Here is a 16,892-nt window from a genome sequence, read left to right as displayed (position 1 = left end):
TTATTTCATTTTTTAAAATAATCTCTGGTAAGAAAACTTAGATGAGGGAAAAAGTCTGAAACCTTTATTTCCATTATACTCAGGGGTTTGTTCATTTGATGGGATTTTTTGGGTTTTGAGAGGGTTTTTGTTTGTTTTCTTTTTGAGAGGACTTTTTAAATTTAAAAAGATGGTTTAAAATTTAAAAAGTCACACTCTTGCAAGCACTACGAGAAAAAGGGGCATGAATCACAGAATTACATTGCAGGTTTATATTCCTGTCCCTCAGAGCTGTCCATTAATTAGTAAGAACGAATAGAGAAGCAAGCAGAACTACTGTGAGGTACAGATTCACCAGAATTAGATATCTTTTGTTAGAGAAATTGGATATTACCTAGCTTGCAAATGAGAAATTTGATTCTTTTCAGTCAAGGCCAGTGAGCAACTCCCCTGACTTAAAAATATACCAGAATCTCCAAGGCAGTGAAATGGAACAAGAAACAAGGAAAAAAGAAATTAACTGGATGAATCCTGCATGAATCACTGCATTCAAACAGCATAAAAAGAAGATGCAAAGGCATTCCTGCTGTTGAGTGACACACACAAGGTTTCCACTCATGATGGGTGCTCATATGGAAGGGATTTTTTTTTTTTTTTTGGTAAATAATTTCAAAACATTGCAGAAAAAACCCTGCAGGTCAGTCTGGCTTTTTTTTTGTGTGTGTGTGTGTGTGTGTAAAACTTAGCAAAACTATTGTAGTCATTAACTATATACACACATTTGTTGAAAAAAACAAACCAAAATGAATGTGTTTTTTCATCAAAACAAACTTGTATGGCAGCCAACATGAGAGCCAAGAAATTACAACATAATAGAATCACAATGTGTTATTACAATACCTTTATTTTATAAATATTTCTATATGTTGATGCACACATGCACACTTTCAAGTAGACTGTGTGTGGTTTTACAGAAAGAATAAAAATTAAGATTTCCTTACCTTATAGGATGGCAAAAAGCACAAAATTCCTTGGCCAACTGTTTGACACACTGACAGCAGAAGTGCTCCCACCTCATCTTGAAACTCAAAGGTCTCTGTGTGCTGGAAGGTGGCACACAGCTTCCGACCGTTGGGGCCTGCTCCAATGGTGCCAACCCAAACCTGGCACATTTCATATTGGAAAAGTTAATCACAAAACGTGTGACAAATTGCATCAAACTACATTAGGTTAAAAAAGTGTGAAAGAAAATACTGAGATATTTGTAAGCAAATCCAGTACCTAAGAACAGAAAGTGCAGTAAGTGATATAAGAAGGTTATGGCTAAAATAGCACAACTTCAGCTTTCCCAGGAACATCTCTAAAAACTACCCCTTTTTTAATTTGAAAATTTACTTTGAAATAGCATTAATCTAAGCAATAGCCTGTTATGTACATTGCTTTTCACTTAACGGAACGGGTTTGTCATCATTTTTATTTGCAAGTTATTTTTTCTTTACAATGGCCAGCATCAGACCTCAGCAGAGGGAGCAAGGAGGCAAAAAGTTTACCTGCGAGTTCCGAATAACATGATTTGCCTCCAACTGGATAGAAAACTTCACACCAAGCTCTGAAGAAAATGAATCCATCGGAGAGAGGGTACCAGAGGTCAGAACAATTGTTCTAACATCACTTAAGTCTGAAAAAGCCTAGGTTAGAGAAAGAAGAGAAGGAATTTAGAAAAACAACACAATCACTTTAAGATCTTCTATGTATTTGGTGTCACAAATGACTCCAGGCCTCCTGCTCCCCCCTCAGCTCACCACAGCAGGATTCAAGCACCAAAAATTCAGCATGTGGACTTCGGTTTTCTGCCGCAAACTCCTTTTATGCCTGGGTCGTGTGAAGAAGGCACTTGTATCTGAAGCATCAAGTTGGTTTTCATTCATCCAAGCATAGGTTTGCTGCAGAGCAACTCTGTAGTCATCTGCATATCTATACAGGGATCCATAAATATCCATAAGAACTACAATCAAGTAATCAAACTAAGCATGTAGCAATACTGTCTTTGCTTGGTATGAGCCTCAATGCATTTAAAATTGAAGTGTGAAAAACTATTAGATATCTTCATTAAAAAGAGTGAAACTTGACAACAATTAGTATTTAAAAATAAGGTTTAAATTTGTTGCACAAAATAAAGAAATATTTTGGTAAGCAGCTGAATTAAGTACAACCACCCAGCTCAGGTTAGGTATTTGCACTGACCTGCTGTTATCTTTGAAAAGACACAAAAGAACCATGAATAAGCCTTTCAGTACAATCTGAGTGGCAGGGCTCACAATTGGAATCTCAATAACTTCCTCTTTACCAAACATTGATACTTTTTCTTCTTTTTCCAGGATAGTAGCAAGATGTTTCTATGAGAAGAAAAATTCTACATTACCACATCCTAACTATCTTCTCAAAAACAAAGTTAATACAGATACAAGACTCAGTACACTGATTTAAAAGTTCACCTAAGATACTTATAAAGTCAAACCGAAGACAGAACTGGAACAGAAAAGTAACATTTTTAACATACTTGGCTTACACAGAAAAAAGCAATAAATTTGAGAACAGGATAAATCCATTTCAATAGTCACTAAAAATGCAAATGTCTGTTCTATCAGTGACTAAATGGTTCAATTTAAGTAACTGGACATGATCTATTATATCCTTTAAAAGACTAATTATCCACAAATTCCAGGTGTAATCCACTTGAGCTACTGGTTTTAATCAGGTATCATTTTCAGACAGCTTTTCAAAATTGCAGGAAATGAAAAGATGTGTTCGCATTTAACTTATGTACATTTTAAAATATTCAACAATATCAATATTATGCACTCTGGTACTCATTTATATAGCACGCAACATTACCTGTAAAATGGGAAAAGTAATACCAGTTATTCCCATTTTGTGGAAAATGTTGAGCATTTCTTTTCCACTCCAAATTTTACAGGACATTTCATACCCTCTTTCTTCTAGCTGACCAGAGCTCTCTTGTAACCAGCTGTAAAGACAGAAATCAGAAATAATTTCAGCATTAATTTTACAGATATTTTGCAGTTACAAACCAAACCTCAAACATTTCATCACACCTCTATGATGATGATAAATATTTTATTACATCTAAGCAGAGAGATTCTGCTTTTCCTCATGCCAGGTTTTCACTGTTGAACTAGCTTCTACAGAACTGCTCTTATTCCAACTAATTGAAATGGGAAGACAATTTGTACCTATACGTTTATGTCTTATCATCATGTAGTACCTTTGCAATAAAGATAAGTGATTAAAATATAATCTGTTCTTAGGATACAACATGTCAGGCTCATTCAATACTTCTGCTATGCTTTTAAAGCCACTCATTACTACTCTAACTGACTCAAGGTGGCTTATCATCCCTGTCAATTGCAAGTTTCCCTAATAAGAACAAATCTTTTAATATTTCTACACAGTAGAGGAAAGTGGGGCAATAAAAAGTGTGTATTTTAACCCACCTATGGGTAATTTGTACCTCCACTATAATTTTAAAATTAAGCAGAATTGTAACTGCATGTACAATGTAAATATGATAGGGCTTTCTAAAAACATGATCTAAACGTGCAGATCATCTAATCTGCTGCAGAGCTAAATTTTTCCCTAAGTGAATGTGTCCCCCATCATCCTGGCAATAGTACAAGACTTTCCCCCCCATCCAGAAAAGCAGGCAGGCTTCCTCCCTCTCAGGAAATGCCGAAGCTGTCTGTTCCATCAACCAGCAGGAGGCATCAGAAAGACAGCTGTCACTTCTACAACAGTTCAAAATATTTATCTGTAAAATCAGCTAATCATTATCAACTACAGCAAAAAGGCTTAGTGACTGTTTCAGTTCCAGATTTCCTGTCCTGTCACTGCAAATAATCTGATCGCAGTGGAACAATTAGAAAAATCTTTCCTTTTGCCAAGTTAAATGCAAACAAGCCACCATAAATATTACCACAACCATCACTTCTGTTGCTACAACTTGATTTATCTTATTAAGGAACAATGATCACTAACACAGGCAGAACTTCCCCAGTGTAGTACCCTGCCCCACTTCCTCCAACATAACATCAAAAAGACCTGGAACTAAAATTAGGAAAAGGCCACTATGACAGAAATGAAACAGATTTACAATGGATAAAACGTTTCAGGAAATGTAAAACTTCTGTTTCCCCATTATGAACTTCAAACACCATCACATACTTTGGAAATGGTCATGCTATAAATGCAAATACAAACTTAACACAACCACCTCCCTAATACTAAAATACCACCAAAAAAAAGAATAAATGCCATTCAATTAAATCTAATGTTAAATCATTTACTTAAAATACATATTCATTTATTTTTAGAGGAAAGCAGTAAGCATAAATAAAGAGCTTGATTTCCAGAAAGATACCTATGGTTTTGAAGTGAAAATTGCTGTATGCAATAGCTTCAGGAAAAGATTTAAGGAATATTACAAACATGCCTTCAATGCAAGAAAGCGCATTTGCTCCTTCCCTTCCTACCAGAAAATTCCATTGTGAAGTAATTTGCTCTGGTAAATCTGCCTCTCATCAGAGCAGCCTGCTATTATACTTCTGTTGATACCTTTTCAAATTCCTCAGGTCAATTTAGCACCTCTGTGGCACAAAGCCCATGCTTAAGTTTTTTCTGGAATGAGTACCTAGGGTCTTTATAACTAAGATTTTTCTAATTACTCATGCACTTGGCAAAGCCGTGTCACTATGCAACAGTATTTTACCAATTACTGGCTATTTACACCCAGTTTTCTGCTTTCCAACAACTGCTTTTCATGCTGTTGGCAGATTTGCCAAGACAATCAACCTTAGTTTTTCTGATAAGGTTAAAAAGCTTGGGGCAATCAAATCTCCCAGCCATGCTTTTCTCATCTTTTACTAAAATTTAACATTTGAAATATCCAAGGTAGGAGAATTAGCTTCTGCAAAAAAGAAAGTCACTTGTCTCTGTGACATACAAACATTAACTCTCAGAATAGAGAAAGGATAGGAAAAATGGTGAACTACTTGCTGTAGTGCACTCCAAACTCTATTTCACCAACCACTAATGCAACAAAATGAGGATTTGACATGCACTGAAGCAGAGTTCAGTTAACTTCAAAGCCACTTGTATCATTATTCACTTCCATTCGGCTGATTTGACCATTCAGGGTTTCACCAGCAGCACATTCCTGATCTCTTTTCCCTGGATCCCACAGAAGAAAGGTTCAAAAACTCAGGGCTACAGAGCTGAATTTCAAATTCACTAGTGGTGACACATTCTTCTGACATGGTTTCAACTTTCTCATGTTCTCACTCCACCTGAAAGACCTCTCTCTCCCCTTGATCCCTTGTCTCTTTCCTCCTTTCCTGAGCTTCTGCCCCTAGTCCTTTTGCTTTGTTCCATTCCCTCTGATTTTCAACTTATTCAAGAGCACAACATACTTTTCAAAACAGTATTTCAAGGCCTCCCTTTAAGACAAGAGTATTTTTTAATAGCTCACATCCCTCCATATTCCTCCAATGAAGACAAATCAGGTGACTGCACAGTTTCCAGTACACCTGGTTGCATTTTATCTGATGCAACATAATAACCAGTACATTGCATCAGCAAAAGGAGTCTAAATGCAATTTTAAACAACACTAATTGATAGAATGGAATTAAAAGGAGTTGCCTTACTTTGTTAAAGAGCAGCACACAGCATGTAAAGGCTCATGATCCTTCTGCCTGATGTTGTTACTGACCATGAAATCCAGCTCTTCTCGAGCAGCTCTTAGTTGACTTTCTGTAACACTGTAGCTCACTGACTCCCGAGCACAGTCCTCAATATTATGAGCTTCATCTAAAATGACTACTTGGCCTTTTAGGTTAATGTCCATCTGAAAAAGAAAATTATTATCTAGTAAAACAGAGTAAAAGACATTAATGAGAAAAAACACCTAATGGGATTCTGTTAAAAAAGTTCATATTCTGCATATTGGTGTAAACAACAAAGTTTTCAGCTCTTTGGTCTAATTTCTGTAACCTAGAAAATAATCAGGGGGTGGGAGGGTTCGTGAATATCATCTGAACCTTGTCAAGTTTGCAAGGGTTTCTTTTCTACAGATTGAAAAAAAAACACATCTGACTGATCAGCTACAGTATGAGATGAGTGGCAGCACTGTAAGCACTACTTGGAACATAGAAATGGTTGTGGGGTGGGGAGGAGAGAGGGAAAATTCCTTAACCAAGTATTTATTTTGTGCATAATATTTTGGATTTAAGTTGGATTTTGGTTGACTGTAGCCACTGAATTTTATGTTTCTAACTTCCCTTCAGTTATTACAATCTTCTTACAAACATACTCACGCTCTCCCGTATCTGTGGGTCCAGGAGATAATTGTAAGGACAAAACACAATATCTGCGACCACCATGAGCTCTCTGGCTGCAAAGTACGCACAGGCACGGAGCTTCTTTCCCAGGCCCACCAGATCTTCAATGTCCCAAGCCTGATACTTCCCATGTGCAGACTGTAGGGCATGATGTTCACTGAGCTTATGAACACCATGATAGTAAGGACAGGACTTGCCCTAAAAGCAAATAAGAACAGACACTTACTGGCAAAAAAAACCCAAACCAACAAACAAACAAAAAAACAACACAGTGAACAAGTAAGCTTAAATCCTTTAAGTTATGTGCATTTGACTTTATTTCCTGGAAGCTTTTCTAACAGCTACTTTTTACATCCGACAAGAATGAAACATATGTCAGACAGAGAACAGGCAAGTCCATGTTCCTAAAATGTACAGTGATAAGGGACACTTCTTTCTTTTTCATTTGTTAAACCAAAGGCATTTATTCTTACCAAGAACAATAACCTAGCAGTCATAAATACTATTACTGTGATCATATGTTTTTTTCTGAATTGATACCATGTATCAACACTTATCTAACATTTTACTTAAACCAAATTAACAGAGGCATTTAACCAACACAGTATAAAGTCACAAACATTACTCACTCCAACTGTTCAACTGCCTTTCATTTTAGTATGTTTAAATTAATGCTCATTTTCTGAAACCCAACTACTCACATGTTTTCCTTCCAGCAATTCTACACACATTTCATTCCTGTTACTGCCACCACTAGACACCACTGGATGAATACAGGTGTGATCTCGGCTGGAAAGAATTGTCATAGGAACACTGGAAAACACTGTTCTCTTCAACTCTCTGGTAATCTGGGATATTTGCTTGTGTGTTCGTGTTCCAAAAAATATTTTGGGAATGAAGGATGGATCTTCTTTTTCTTTCTTCTTAGTGTTACTGGTATCTTTATCACTTTCTTTTCCAGAAGAACAGGAACACTCAGTGCAAGGACCAGCAGACTGCAACCCAAACCAAAAAAGGATTAACAAAATCCCACAGTAAGATGAACCCGATAGATCTGCTTATGGTCTGTTTAGAAAATGCCCTCTAGGATAGTTCAAGATATCCTGTTAACATGTTAAATTACCACACTGGCCTATCAAACTGCAAAAAGTTTAAAAGTGTTAGAGCACACACACCATGTCCTCATGCCTGAAAATCTTAAAGATTGTATAATAATGACTGGATACAACTTTATCATAATCCAATCATAGAAAGAATTATTATTTCAGTAGAGTATTTAAATATGAATAATGCATATTTAAGCTTCAGCATAAGGACAGTCCTGCTACAGAACAAGAAGTGTCCAAGGCCTTCAATGAATTAAAATACTAAGAATATTTTCCCTTAAAGCAGACAGAAGAAATCTAGACAGTTTCATGAAATCTGTTTGCAGATAAAACAGACTGTGTCATATACTCTCCATCAGAAATGTCTGCCATGCCATTATGTCAAAGGCCATCAAGTAACGATGACAATAAAAGGCACTGAGGGAATAATGCTAATCAGAACCTAATCCTGTAAAATATTTGTTAAAACCCAATTTTTTTTCTTCCTGAAAAGCACCATCTTTCATAATATAAAATGCTGGAACAACTCCGATTACATTCTAGTAATTAATGTGAAAAGACATCACAGAAAACAAATAACTCATGAGTAACCACATCCACACACACCTCCCATTAAAAGCAAAACCTAATTCTTCCAGTGTAAAAGAGTTTGCATTTGATTTTTCAGGTGATAGTGCAAGTAACAACATGTAGTTGCCTGCTCAAATACTCCTCCCTCCCCTTTTAATTGTAATCAGTAAGATTATCCATTATAAACAAATGCTAAGTCATGCTGTGCATTACACCACAATTCTGGGGATCAAGCTGTCTCTGAGCCTCCACTCTGAGGAAAAGCAAGCTGGCATTACCCTTGGTCCCACTCAGCCTTGTCTGCCATTAAATATTACAATACATGATAGAATGCATGTAAATGTAACCCTTCTGGAGCTGTCACTCACTGGGATAAAAGCTTCACTGATGTGCCAAATAAACAGGCCCTCAAAGCAGATAAAATTACACCCATGCTGGAATTGTTACATTCCCCTCTCAGGTTGCCAGTAACAGCAGATTTCATTACGGTGTGCTGCCACACTAAATAGCCAGTTCCAAATATCCTGCCTTCTATATTGAATAATTACTTATTCACTGAAAGGATAAAAAGAAGAGTTATGAATGGGGCTCTTGTCAACAGTGAAGCAGGAAACAGCTGACATATGGTATATGTTACATATGTGGCGATTCTTGGTTTGTACTCACATAGAAAACAGCAATGCAAATGGCACCTTGATATTTCTATCATCTACATTCTATTTTGCCCTTTGAAATAGTGAAAAACACATTACCATGCTAACAATTAATGTAACAGAAGCAGCGACTATGTAGGGCCTTTTATGAACACTTATCTTTCTATTTAAATTCAAGCTATGTTGAATTTTCAGAGGTTAAAAGAATATACAGAATTTCATGATGATTTCATACCACTACTAGCTCACTGCTAATGCCAAGCTTCACAGGTAGTTTGCCAAAGAGAACTAATAGAAAAATATTAGGACCAACCAGGCAACTGCTGTGCAAGTTGTTCCAGCAACAGGAAAATGCAGTTCAAACAAATGTAAATGTAAACAGGAACAGAAGGTTCTTTTATTATGGGTTTAATACAACCCAGATAATCTTTTTGCAAAAAGAATTAAGTGTTCTTTATGGGTAAGGCTTATAAACAACAGTATTTTACAGGCAGCCTTAAAATGTTTCCTTAAAAGGTTTGAAATTGGTGTAACACTGGGTTTAAGAAGCTCTTTAGCCAGTATTTCAGTCTTTAAAATGATACCTTTAACTTTGAAAAAATATTTTTTTTAAATCATTCAGAGTTGTAAACTCAGACTGATTTTACAGTAACTAGCATGAGTATAAAACTGTCTGCAGTAATTACAACATTTCTCAAAGTCAAAGACACCACTAGCCCAAAATACATAAATAAATAAACCTTTTTAAAAGGTCCTGGTAACCAAGAGAAACTTTGAGAAAATGTTTACAGCATTGTTTAAAAGTTGAGTTCTTCATTCTATCTGCACATTATTCAGCTGTGTCAATTTGCACTTCAGTTCTTTGCTATCCTTTACAAACTAGTTTGGTCATCCATAAATTTTATTAAAACCAAATTATTTTAATTCTGTATTTCTATTTAAAGAATTCCCTCTTGATACCACACAGCGAAATCTAATGTTGAGTTAATGTCCCATTACTACAGCAAAAGGAAAGAGAACACTGCAGCTGAAGAAAGTGAAAAGTCCAAGATGGCAGTTCCCACAGCAGTGTTGCCTCACAAAGCACAGATTTTCGGACTCATAACAGAGATAGTGGTTAAACTATAATAAAATTAGAAAATGTTTCCATTTATTTATGAAAGAACGGAGGGGGAGGTTATGAGTAGAAAATACTTAACATTAAGATAATAGAGAACTATTTCATAATACCTCTAGCTTCAGAATCAAACCTGTTTTCAGCTGTTTGAACCTAGAATGGAGATTTTCATTTGAAAGAGGGGGAAAAAACCCCAACAAACAGCTCCTCTACTTTCTGCAGTATTTAATCAAAAACATCTAGTAACAGATGCTGTTAGAGATCAGACACCAGACTATATGAACCTTAGGCTACTCCAGCTTGTTTTTCTTTGTCAGGGAGCAGATAAAATAGCCTATCACATCAATATTTATATGGCAAAAACGTGGAAGGCCGATTAAAAAAAGAATAATCAAGTCCACCAACCTGTCCTACGTGTAAAACAGAGCTAAACAAACACCAAGGCTATGATCTTTGAAACACAAAGAGATAAGAGGAGTTCTTCATATCTTCATCTACATTTCCCAGTTACAAAGCCATCTAAATGATACAGCAGTGAATACCTCTTGTGTGAAATATCACACAAGCACAATCTAGTAAGATATCAGCAGTGACATTACTAGAGCTTTTCAACTATTCCTTTCTAAGCTCCCAAAAAGCACAGTATTCTGCTGCTGCTGCAGCCTCTTGATTAAAGGACACAAAGCAGCTGTTTATCCTCTCACAGTAACCAGCAGGTGAACCCAGTTCAATATTTATCACAGGCTTTCACAGATCACTGCTAACCAAGCAAACGTTTTAATTAAGCTGGAACCTGCTTCAAAGAGCTCATTCAAAATGTCAATCAGCAGCAAAAGGATCAGATACGGTGTCAGGTGAGAGCGTGTAATACAAATCCACAACTTTCTTCATCCCATCGTGGTAAATTAGCCTATTCTGGAGTCCAGACCCTGATTGTAACAGGCTGCCAGTCTCCTGGAATGTGTAACAGAAGTCACTCAAACTCCATTGTGAAGGTTGTAAGCAATATGTTAAACTGCAATGGGCTAGCACATTAAGACAGATTCTTTTCACAGTTGTTTTCTGATACCCCAAGTGTTTGTTACACTACTCTCCATTTACTGTTTACTTTTTTTACCTAGTTTAAATGGGGATTCCTTAACTCAGCTGCCCCAGTTTCTCAGACCATATGCTTTGACAGAAGTAATCAAGAGAGTACTGTAACAGTATAATTTCTCATTTAAACTCACACTAGAACTGTCCTCTCTTGCAAGAATTAACAGCAGAAGGAGAGAAATGGATTCCCAGGCTCTGGAGTGAAAGCAGCTAAGAACAGGCAGTGTCTTCACCCACTAGATCTGCAGGTGTTCTGACACAGCAACACTGGGCAGCACCTCTCATGCTCTCCCAACCACCAACCCATTCCCCTCTATTGTGCTATAAAAAGGACTTGACAAGAAACTAAATTTGCTTTAAGCACAGGTCTGTCTACAGTATAAAAACAGGTTATACCAAGGCAGAGTTATCTCCTTGAGTAACAGAATATTTATATTGTATTATTTTATCACCCTAAATGCATGTTCCATGATGCTAAGTGCTGAACATAACCCCAGCTGACTTATTTCATAAGATACACTAGAAAAGCATTTTCATAGCTAGCAGCCTCTGCTGTGATGATCTTCATGTCTTAACATAGTTAAGCTGCTGAACTACCAGTGATAAACAAGGCCTCACTTTCTGTGACTGTTTCCTGATACCAGACAAGTTCTGAGTCTGCTAAAGTCAAAGCTCATCACAGGAAAATAATACCTTGTTCTTTCATTTCTAAAAAGAAACTTCTTTAAAAAAATAAACCACCTTTCATTCTTAAAAAGACACTTCAATAGATATAAACACTTCAATTTCTTCTTAGGTTACTTCTAAATAAATAGTAAACAGTACAGTGTATACATTTTGAATAGTGTACTGTCTGCAAAACACACACATGTACAGCTTAAGAAGACCAGAGAGTTTTCTTAGAAAATCAGACTATGACTCAGTATTATTTCACAGTTAGTTGATCCATACTAAAAGGTTTCAATTTTCCTCTCTACATGAAATTTCTAGAAATTTTAAATCAAGTTCTTCAGATACCCACAACAAAGTACCAAAGCAAATCTGACAACGGAGGAAGAAAAGTCATTTTATTTGAAAATCAACAGCACACTCTGCTGGCCTTTGTATTTCAAACTACCAGCTGAAGTTCAGTGGCACAAAGATTTGAAATCTTACTCAAAAATCTATGGAAACGACACTGCCTGGACAGCACCATTAGGAGTAAAGCCACTGCAGTTCTCACTAGTGACAACGTGTTACTTAGAAGCAACTTACATACTTGGGAACCTTTACATTAGGTTGTAATGCAGATAGAGGCACAATGGTTTCTGAAACAGTATGACATGAATAATCTCTTCACAGTAAAATATGGTTTTAAATTGCAAAAGATATCACTGTATTACTCACTGTTTTGGGAGAAAAAGTAGTGGTTTTCACACTTTTTTCAGAGTGAACTATCAGGTCTCCATTTTTTCTCTGATGATAAACTTCTAAGGCATCAACCAGCTGCACTCCCTTTGAAAAACCATGTCGTTTTCTAACCTGCTGGGGGAAAAAGGTCTGTGTTCAATTGACTGCACAGACCTGTGTGCTCACCCCAGCAGCCAGTGATTGCTTCACCTGCTTTCCACTCAGTCTGCTTCAGTAAGACAGGGCATCACTAATATTTATCAACAGTTTAACCAAATCTAAGCCATACAGAAGTCATTTGGGAAAAGCCATAAAGTTCTAATTACAAAATTCAGTAACAACAATAAAAATCTTCAGTTATTGCTGAGCCTTGTTTAATTTACCACTGTTACAAAACTAACAGGAATTACAATACTATATAGATATAAGCAGAAAACTTCCCTAAGTAAAACAAGAAATAAATTCAAGCCATAATTGAGCTAAAAACTTAACCTTTGGTTACAGCACACATCTGAATGCAAGCACTAAGCCACAGGATGCCAAACCTGACAGAGATGAAAACATAACAGAAATACTGCACTCCACATATCAGGGCAGAGATAACTACATCTGACAGGATATAAAACAGAACTCCAATACATTCACAGAATTATTTGTATTTCCAATAGCACATTTGCAACAGCATTTTCAACTCTAGAATCTCATATTTTAATGTTACAGATCAACTAGGGATAAATATATTTTGGGGATATTAGGTGTTTAAATATGCAAGATGTAATTTAGGGCATGGTATTATGAACAATTTAGTGCAAAGGACTCTTTTGTAACAACTAACAATAAAAAAAATAACATAAACCTGTCCATTTAAACTGTGACATGACTCAAGTATTCTCTGTGCCCTTCTCTGAAATGCTAATTGTTATTTGACAACTTTGCTGAGCTATTTCTGGAGTATTACTTTGCTCACCTGCTGCTCAGTTTCTAAAGGACGAATCCTTTTTTTGTCTACTTGAAAATCATCATTCTCACTGTCACATGCAGATAACCTTTTTTTAGCAGACAATTTCGAAGCCAGCGTTTCATTTCCCTTACATTCTGTAATTTAAAATAAAATTAAATTAAAAGCTATGCCCACTGCTAAGAAGGCATTAAATAAGGGCAATATTTTAAAAATAAAATTTACTATAAATACACACAACGTAGGAAATAGCATCAGACATTTCTAGACCCATTAACCATTTCTATACAGGTTTCCATGCAGGGTAGACTCACGTAGTACTCTGCTATTACGGTGGTAAAAAAAGTCCCTCACTGGCAACATATTTTACTACCAAACAGATTTTCAACTGCCTATGTATGAAGTTACCTGTGTTTGTTAGTGGGCTCCCAGGTTTTATGGAGCTTTGTGCTTCACAGTTATTGGAAGAGCAGGAAGCACCACGATTCACACTTGTTGCAGCCTCGTTGCCCTTAGATTGGGAATGACACCGACAACGACACGGCAGAGAGGTCTCTGGCTTTCTGTCTTCCTTCTCACATGAGGACATGAGTGCTAATTTCTCTAAAGGACACAGTCATTTGTCTCCCATTAAAAACTACTCAAGACTACACACCTTTCAAAACAGTAATTCATTACATTTTGGGAACAAAAATTGGGCAAACAGACACTAAGACAACTTACCATACAGAGACTGCTGCCACGATAATGCAGAGCAAAGCAGTGCCAAGCTTTTGCCACTTCCTGTAGGGCTCTCCAACAAACAGTGCTGCCTATTATTTAAGCCCTTAACAATCTTTAAGGAGAATCACAAGGTATAAAACAGAATTAATAGAAAGAAAAAAACAAAATCAAGGAGGATGTCTTTAGCTAAGCTAGAAATAACTTCTAAATACAGACCAGGACATTGTCTGTCTCATAAAACAAAAGAAAACCAAAAAGCACCCACCACTCCAAATCACCTCTAATAGTCACACCAGGCCAACAAGCCTTGGCTGCTCTGCTCTCAGAGGTCACATGTCTCGTTAGCAAAGCTTAGGGTTCACCTGCAAGGGCTGTGAAACACTTAACTGCTACGAGCAACACCTGAGGGGGCTTGCTTGCTTCAGTCTTAGAGAACCAAAGCATCAAGAACAGCTGTGAGACAACCAAACCATTTGTCCCCCAGAAAAAAACAAAAAAACAAACAAAAAACCCAAACATTTTTACATCGTTAAAACGGTTTAACATGTTCAGATGTAAAGTGCTACAATTAATGTAAGAAAATTCTCCAGTGGAAACTTTTAAACTGAATGTAGTATTTCAATAAGAGATGTTCTACTAAATCATTCCCTCCTTAAAAATAAAGTTTCTATTATATCTAGTTACATACTCACATATATCATGTAATATTTTACTTGTTTCTTAGCACAAAGGGTCACAAATCCAAAATGTACTTCAGCCTTCCCTAGACATGGCCAGATACCAGCAGACCACACAGAGAAGTTAGTGGCATTGCAACTGAAGTTCTCAGCCTATTGGAGGCTCTGAAAACACAAGCTATTAGTTCAGCAAATGTTAATATAAATCCTACTTACTGCATTCATCATAGCAAGCTGTGATGGGTAAGCCTTGCAAGGGAATATGATCTTCACTCCCCCAATAGTGTATTGTGACACATCAGAAGACATTGTCGCTCTTTCTTCCCATTTACTTCAGGTTTATAACTGCAAAAAACAAACAGTGCTAACAAGTCAACATTAACAACCAGGCAAAGCCTGAAGCAACATATAGCACCAAACAAAACCAAGCAGAAACTGCTAACCTGATAAGGGGGCAAAGTGGTTCAAGATATGGGAATTCATATCCCAACCTGTCAGTTCAAACAAGGTCCTTGTTACAAACAAGGTGCCACCACCTGATGAGTAACATCAGCAGTTTAAATAAATGTCTGAAGTAACTGTGCTTAGAACTTCAGGTTCTGTTTCTCAGAGTGAATATTGTAGGGGTAAGAACCCTAATCCTTGGGGGTGGGAGGTATTTTAGGATATTTAATAGATAAATAGCCAGTTTTTTTCAATCCTGCAGGTCCATTAGCTTGAACTTGAAGCCATTGCAAACTGTAAAGATGCAGCTGGTAACAGCAGCTTGTGCTGTTCATTTATAACTATGAGAAAATAAAAATGGACGCTTGACTTTAGAAATGAAAAGTTTTAAACCAGCATTTTCCTTACACTAGCAATACAGAATACAGTATTTGTTCAGGGGGAAATGAGGCATCAGTCACTTTACTGTTTTGTGAGTATTATCTTATTTTTCTCTCATTCTGGATAATAGAAGAAAGTCAGTTTCCCTGTCATGCTAAAACATTGTCAGCATTTAACTAAAAACACTTAAGTGGCATCAATGGCTTAAAAAGGGACATTTTTCAAGCAAGACATTGTTTTTTCTTACAGATTTTCAGCATCTACAAAATAAAAGAGCCGTTTTAAATTGAACATTCCCTGTGATAAATCAGCTTATTAACCTGTGTCCTCATCTGACTCTTAATGAGCAAACACATACATCAAAAAACCAGCCATATATGGCGTGGTTCGGCTTCATCATCAACAATCCCGAGAGGAAAAAGAAACCCCCGCAAAAAGAAAATTGTTGACATGAGTTTACATCCTACTCCTTCTTAAAGTGTAACCGCATCTCATTAAAAGGCTTTTCCCCAACACATTCGGGCGTGTGTCACTTAAACAACCACTACTTTAGATTGAATTTGGCCCCCCAAAAAAATAAAAGCAAGCGAAGTATCCACCAGCAAAAGGAGCCGGGAGGGTCCGGGACACCGGGAGGGTCCGGGACACCGGGAGGGTCCGGGACACCGGGCGACCCTTGGTCAGGGAGCATCTCTGGGCGGACGGGACAGCTCCCCGGGGAAATCCCGCCCAGCCCTACTCCAGCTCTAGCCCTGGGGAGAATTTTTCTGCCTCGCCGCGGCCGAGCAGCGCCGGGGCAGCGGGGCCGGGAGCGCCGGGGCGGCTGCTGCGATTCTCCGCATGTGGCCTCGCCTCAACCCACCGAGGCCCACGGGCGTTCCCGTTACCTTCTGTCCCAGGCAGGCCGCCCCGCGAGCCCGGTCCCTCCGCAGCCGCGCCGGGCCCCGCTCGCCTGAGGGGACGGCGGCAGCGGCGTCCGTCCTTCCCGCCTCCGCCCCGCGCCAATCAGCTGACAGGAAAGGGCCCTGAGCCGCCAATCAGCAAGCGGCAAACTGAGCCGCTCTGCTGCCCGCTCTGCGCTACCGGAACCAATCACCGAGCGCCTTGTTGGCTTCCGAGTTGTACTCGTTGCTTGGCAACCACGCTCCGACCGGGGGGGACCGGCAGTGCAAAATCAGGTACTTCTTACCATTTACCTTGTTTTAAGCATAGTGCTCATGGAACGAAAAGGTAAATAACCGTTTTTAGTAAAGTCAGTAGCTTTTAAACATTATCATGAAGGCCCCACGGCCTTCCCTCCCCATGGGGTGACCTGTGCTAACCTGGGTACCTAACCTAAAATCAAATAAAACATATAAAGTATATATAAAGTGTGTATATATATAT

At 37.9% G+C, this 16,892-nt stretch overlaps 1 protein-coding gene across 2 annotated transcripts in view; it reads right to left on the bottom strand.

Annotated features, from left to right (window-relative positions):
- The window catches only part of BRIP1 (BRCA1 interacting helicase 1), a 52,494-nt gene extending 37,429 nt beyond the window's left edge, over positions 1–15,065 (bottom strand). The window contains exons 1-13 of one of the 2 annotated variants that reach the window (XM_051635953.1): positions 14,898–15,065; positions 14,005–14,116; positions 13,690–13,884; positions 13,291–13,418; positions 12,321–12,458; positions 7,095–7,388; positions 6,370–6,591; positions 5,701–5,900; positions 2,875–3,007; positions 2,224–2,375; positions 1,782–1,953; positions 1,530–1,667; positions 981–1,142 (exon numbers count right to left, since the gene is read on the bottom strand). In XM_051635953.1, the coding sequence (XP_051491913.1) occupies positions 981–1,142; positions 1,530–1,667; positions 1,782–1,953; positions 2,224–2,375; positions 2,875–3,007; positions 5,701–5,900; positions 6,370–6,591; positions 7,095–7,388; positions 12,321–12,458; positions 13,291–13,418; positions 13,690–13,884; positions 14,005–14,116; positions 14,898–14,990 (2,139 nt within the window). In that variant the 5' untranslated portion in view covers positions 14,991–15,065. The remainder of the gene's footprint in view (positions 1–980; positions 1,143–1,529; positions 1,668–1,781; positions 1,954–2,223; positions 2,376–2,874; positions 3,008–5,700; positions 5,901–6,369; positions 6,592–7,094; positions 7,389–12,320; positions 12,459–13,290; positions 13,419–13,689; positions 13,885–14,004; positions 14,117–14,897) is intronic. The other variant, XM_051635954.1, reaches the window with a different exon arrangement.
- Between the last annotated feature and the right edge of the window lie 1,827 nt (positions 15,066–16,892).

The sequence above is a fragment of the Apus apus genome, chromosome 18 (genome assembly GCF_020740795.1).
Source record: "Apus apus isolate bApuApu2 chromosome 18, bApuApu2.pri.cur, whole genome shotgun sequence".
NCBI classification, from domain to species: domain Eukaryota; kingdom Metazoa; phylum Chordata; class Aves; order Apodiformes; family Apodidae; genus Apus; species Apus apus.
This window is presented reverse-complemented; position numbering and strand designations above follow the sequence as displayed.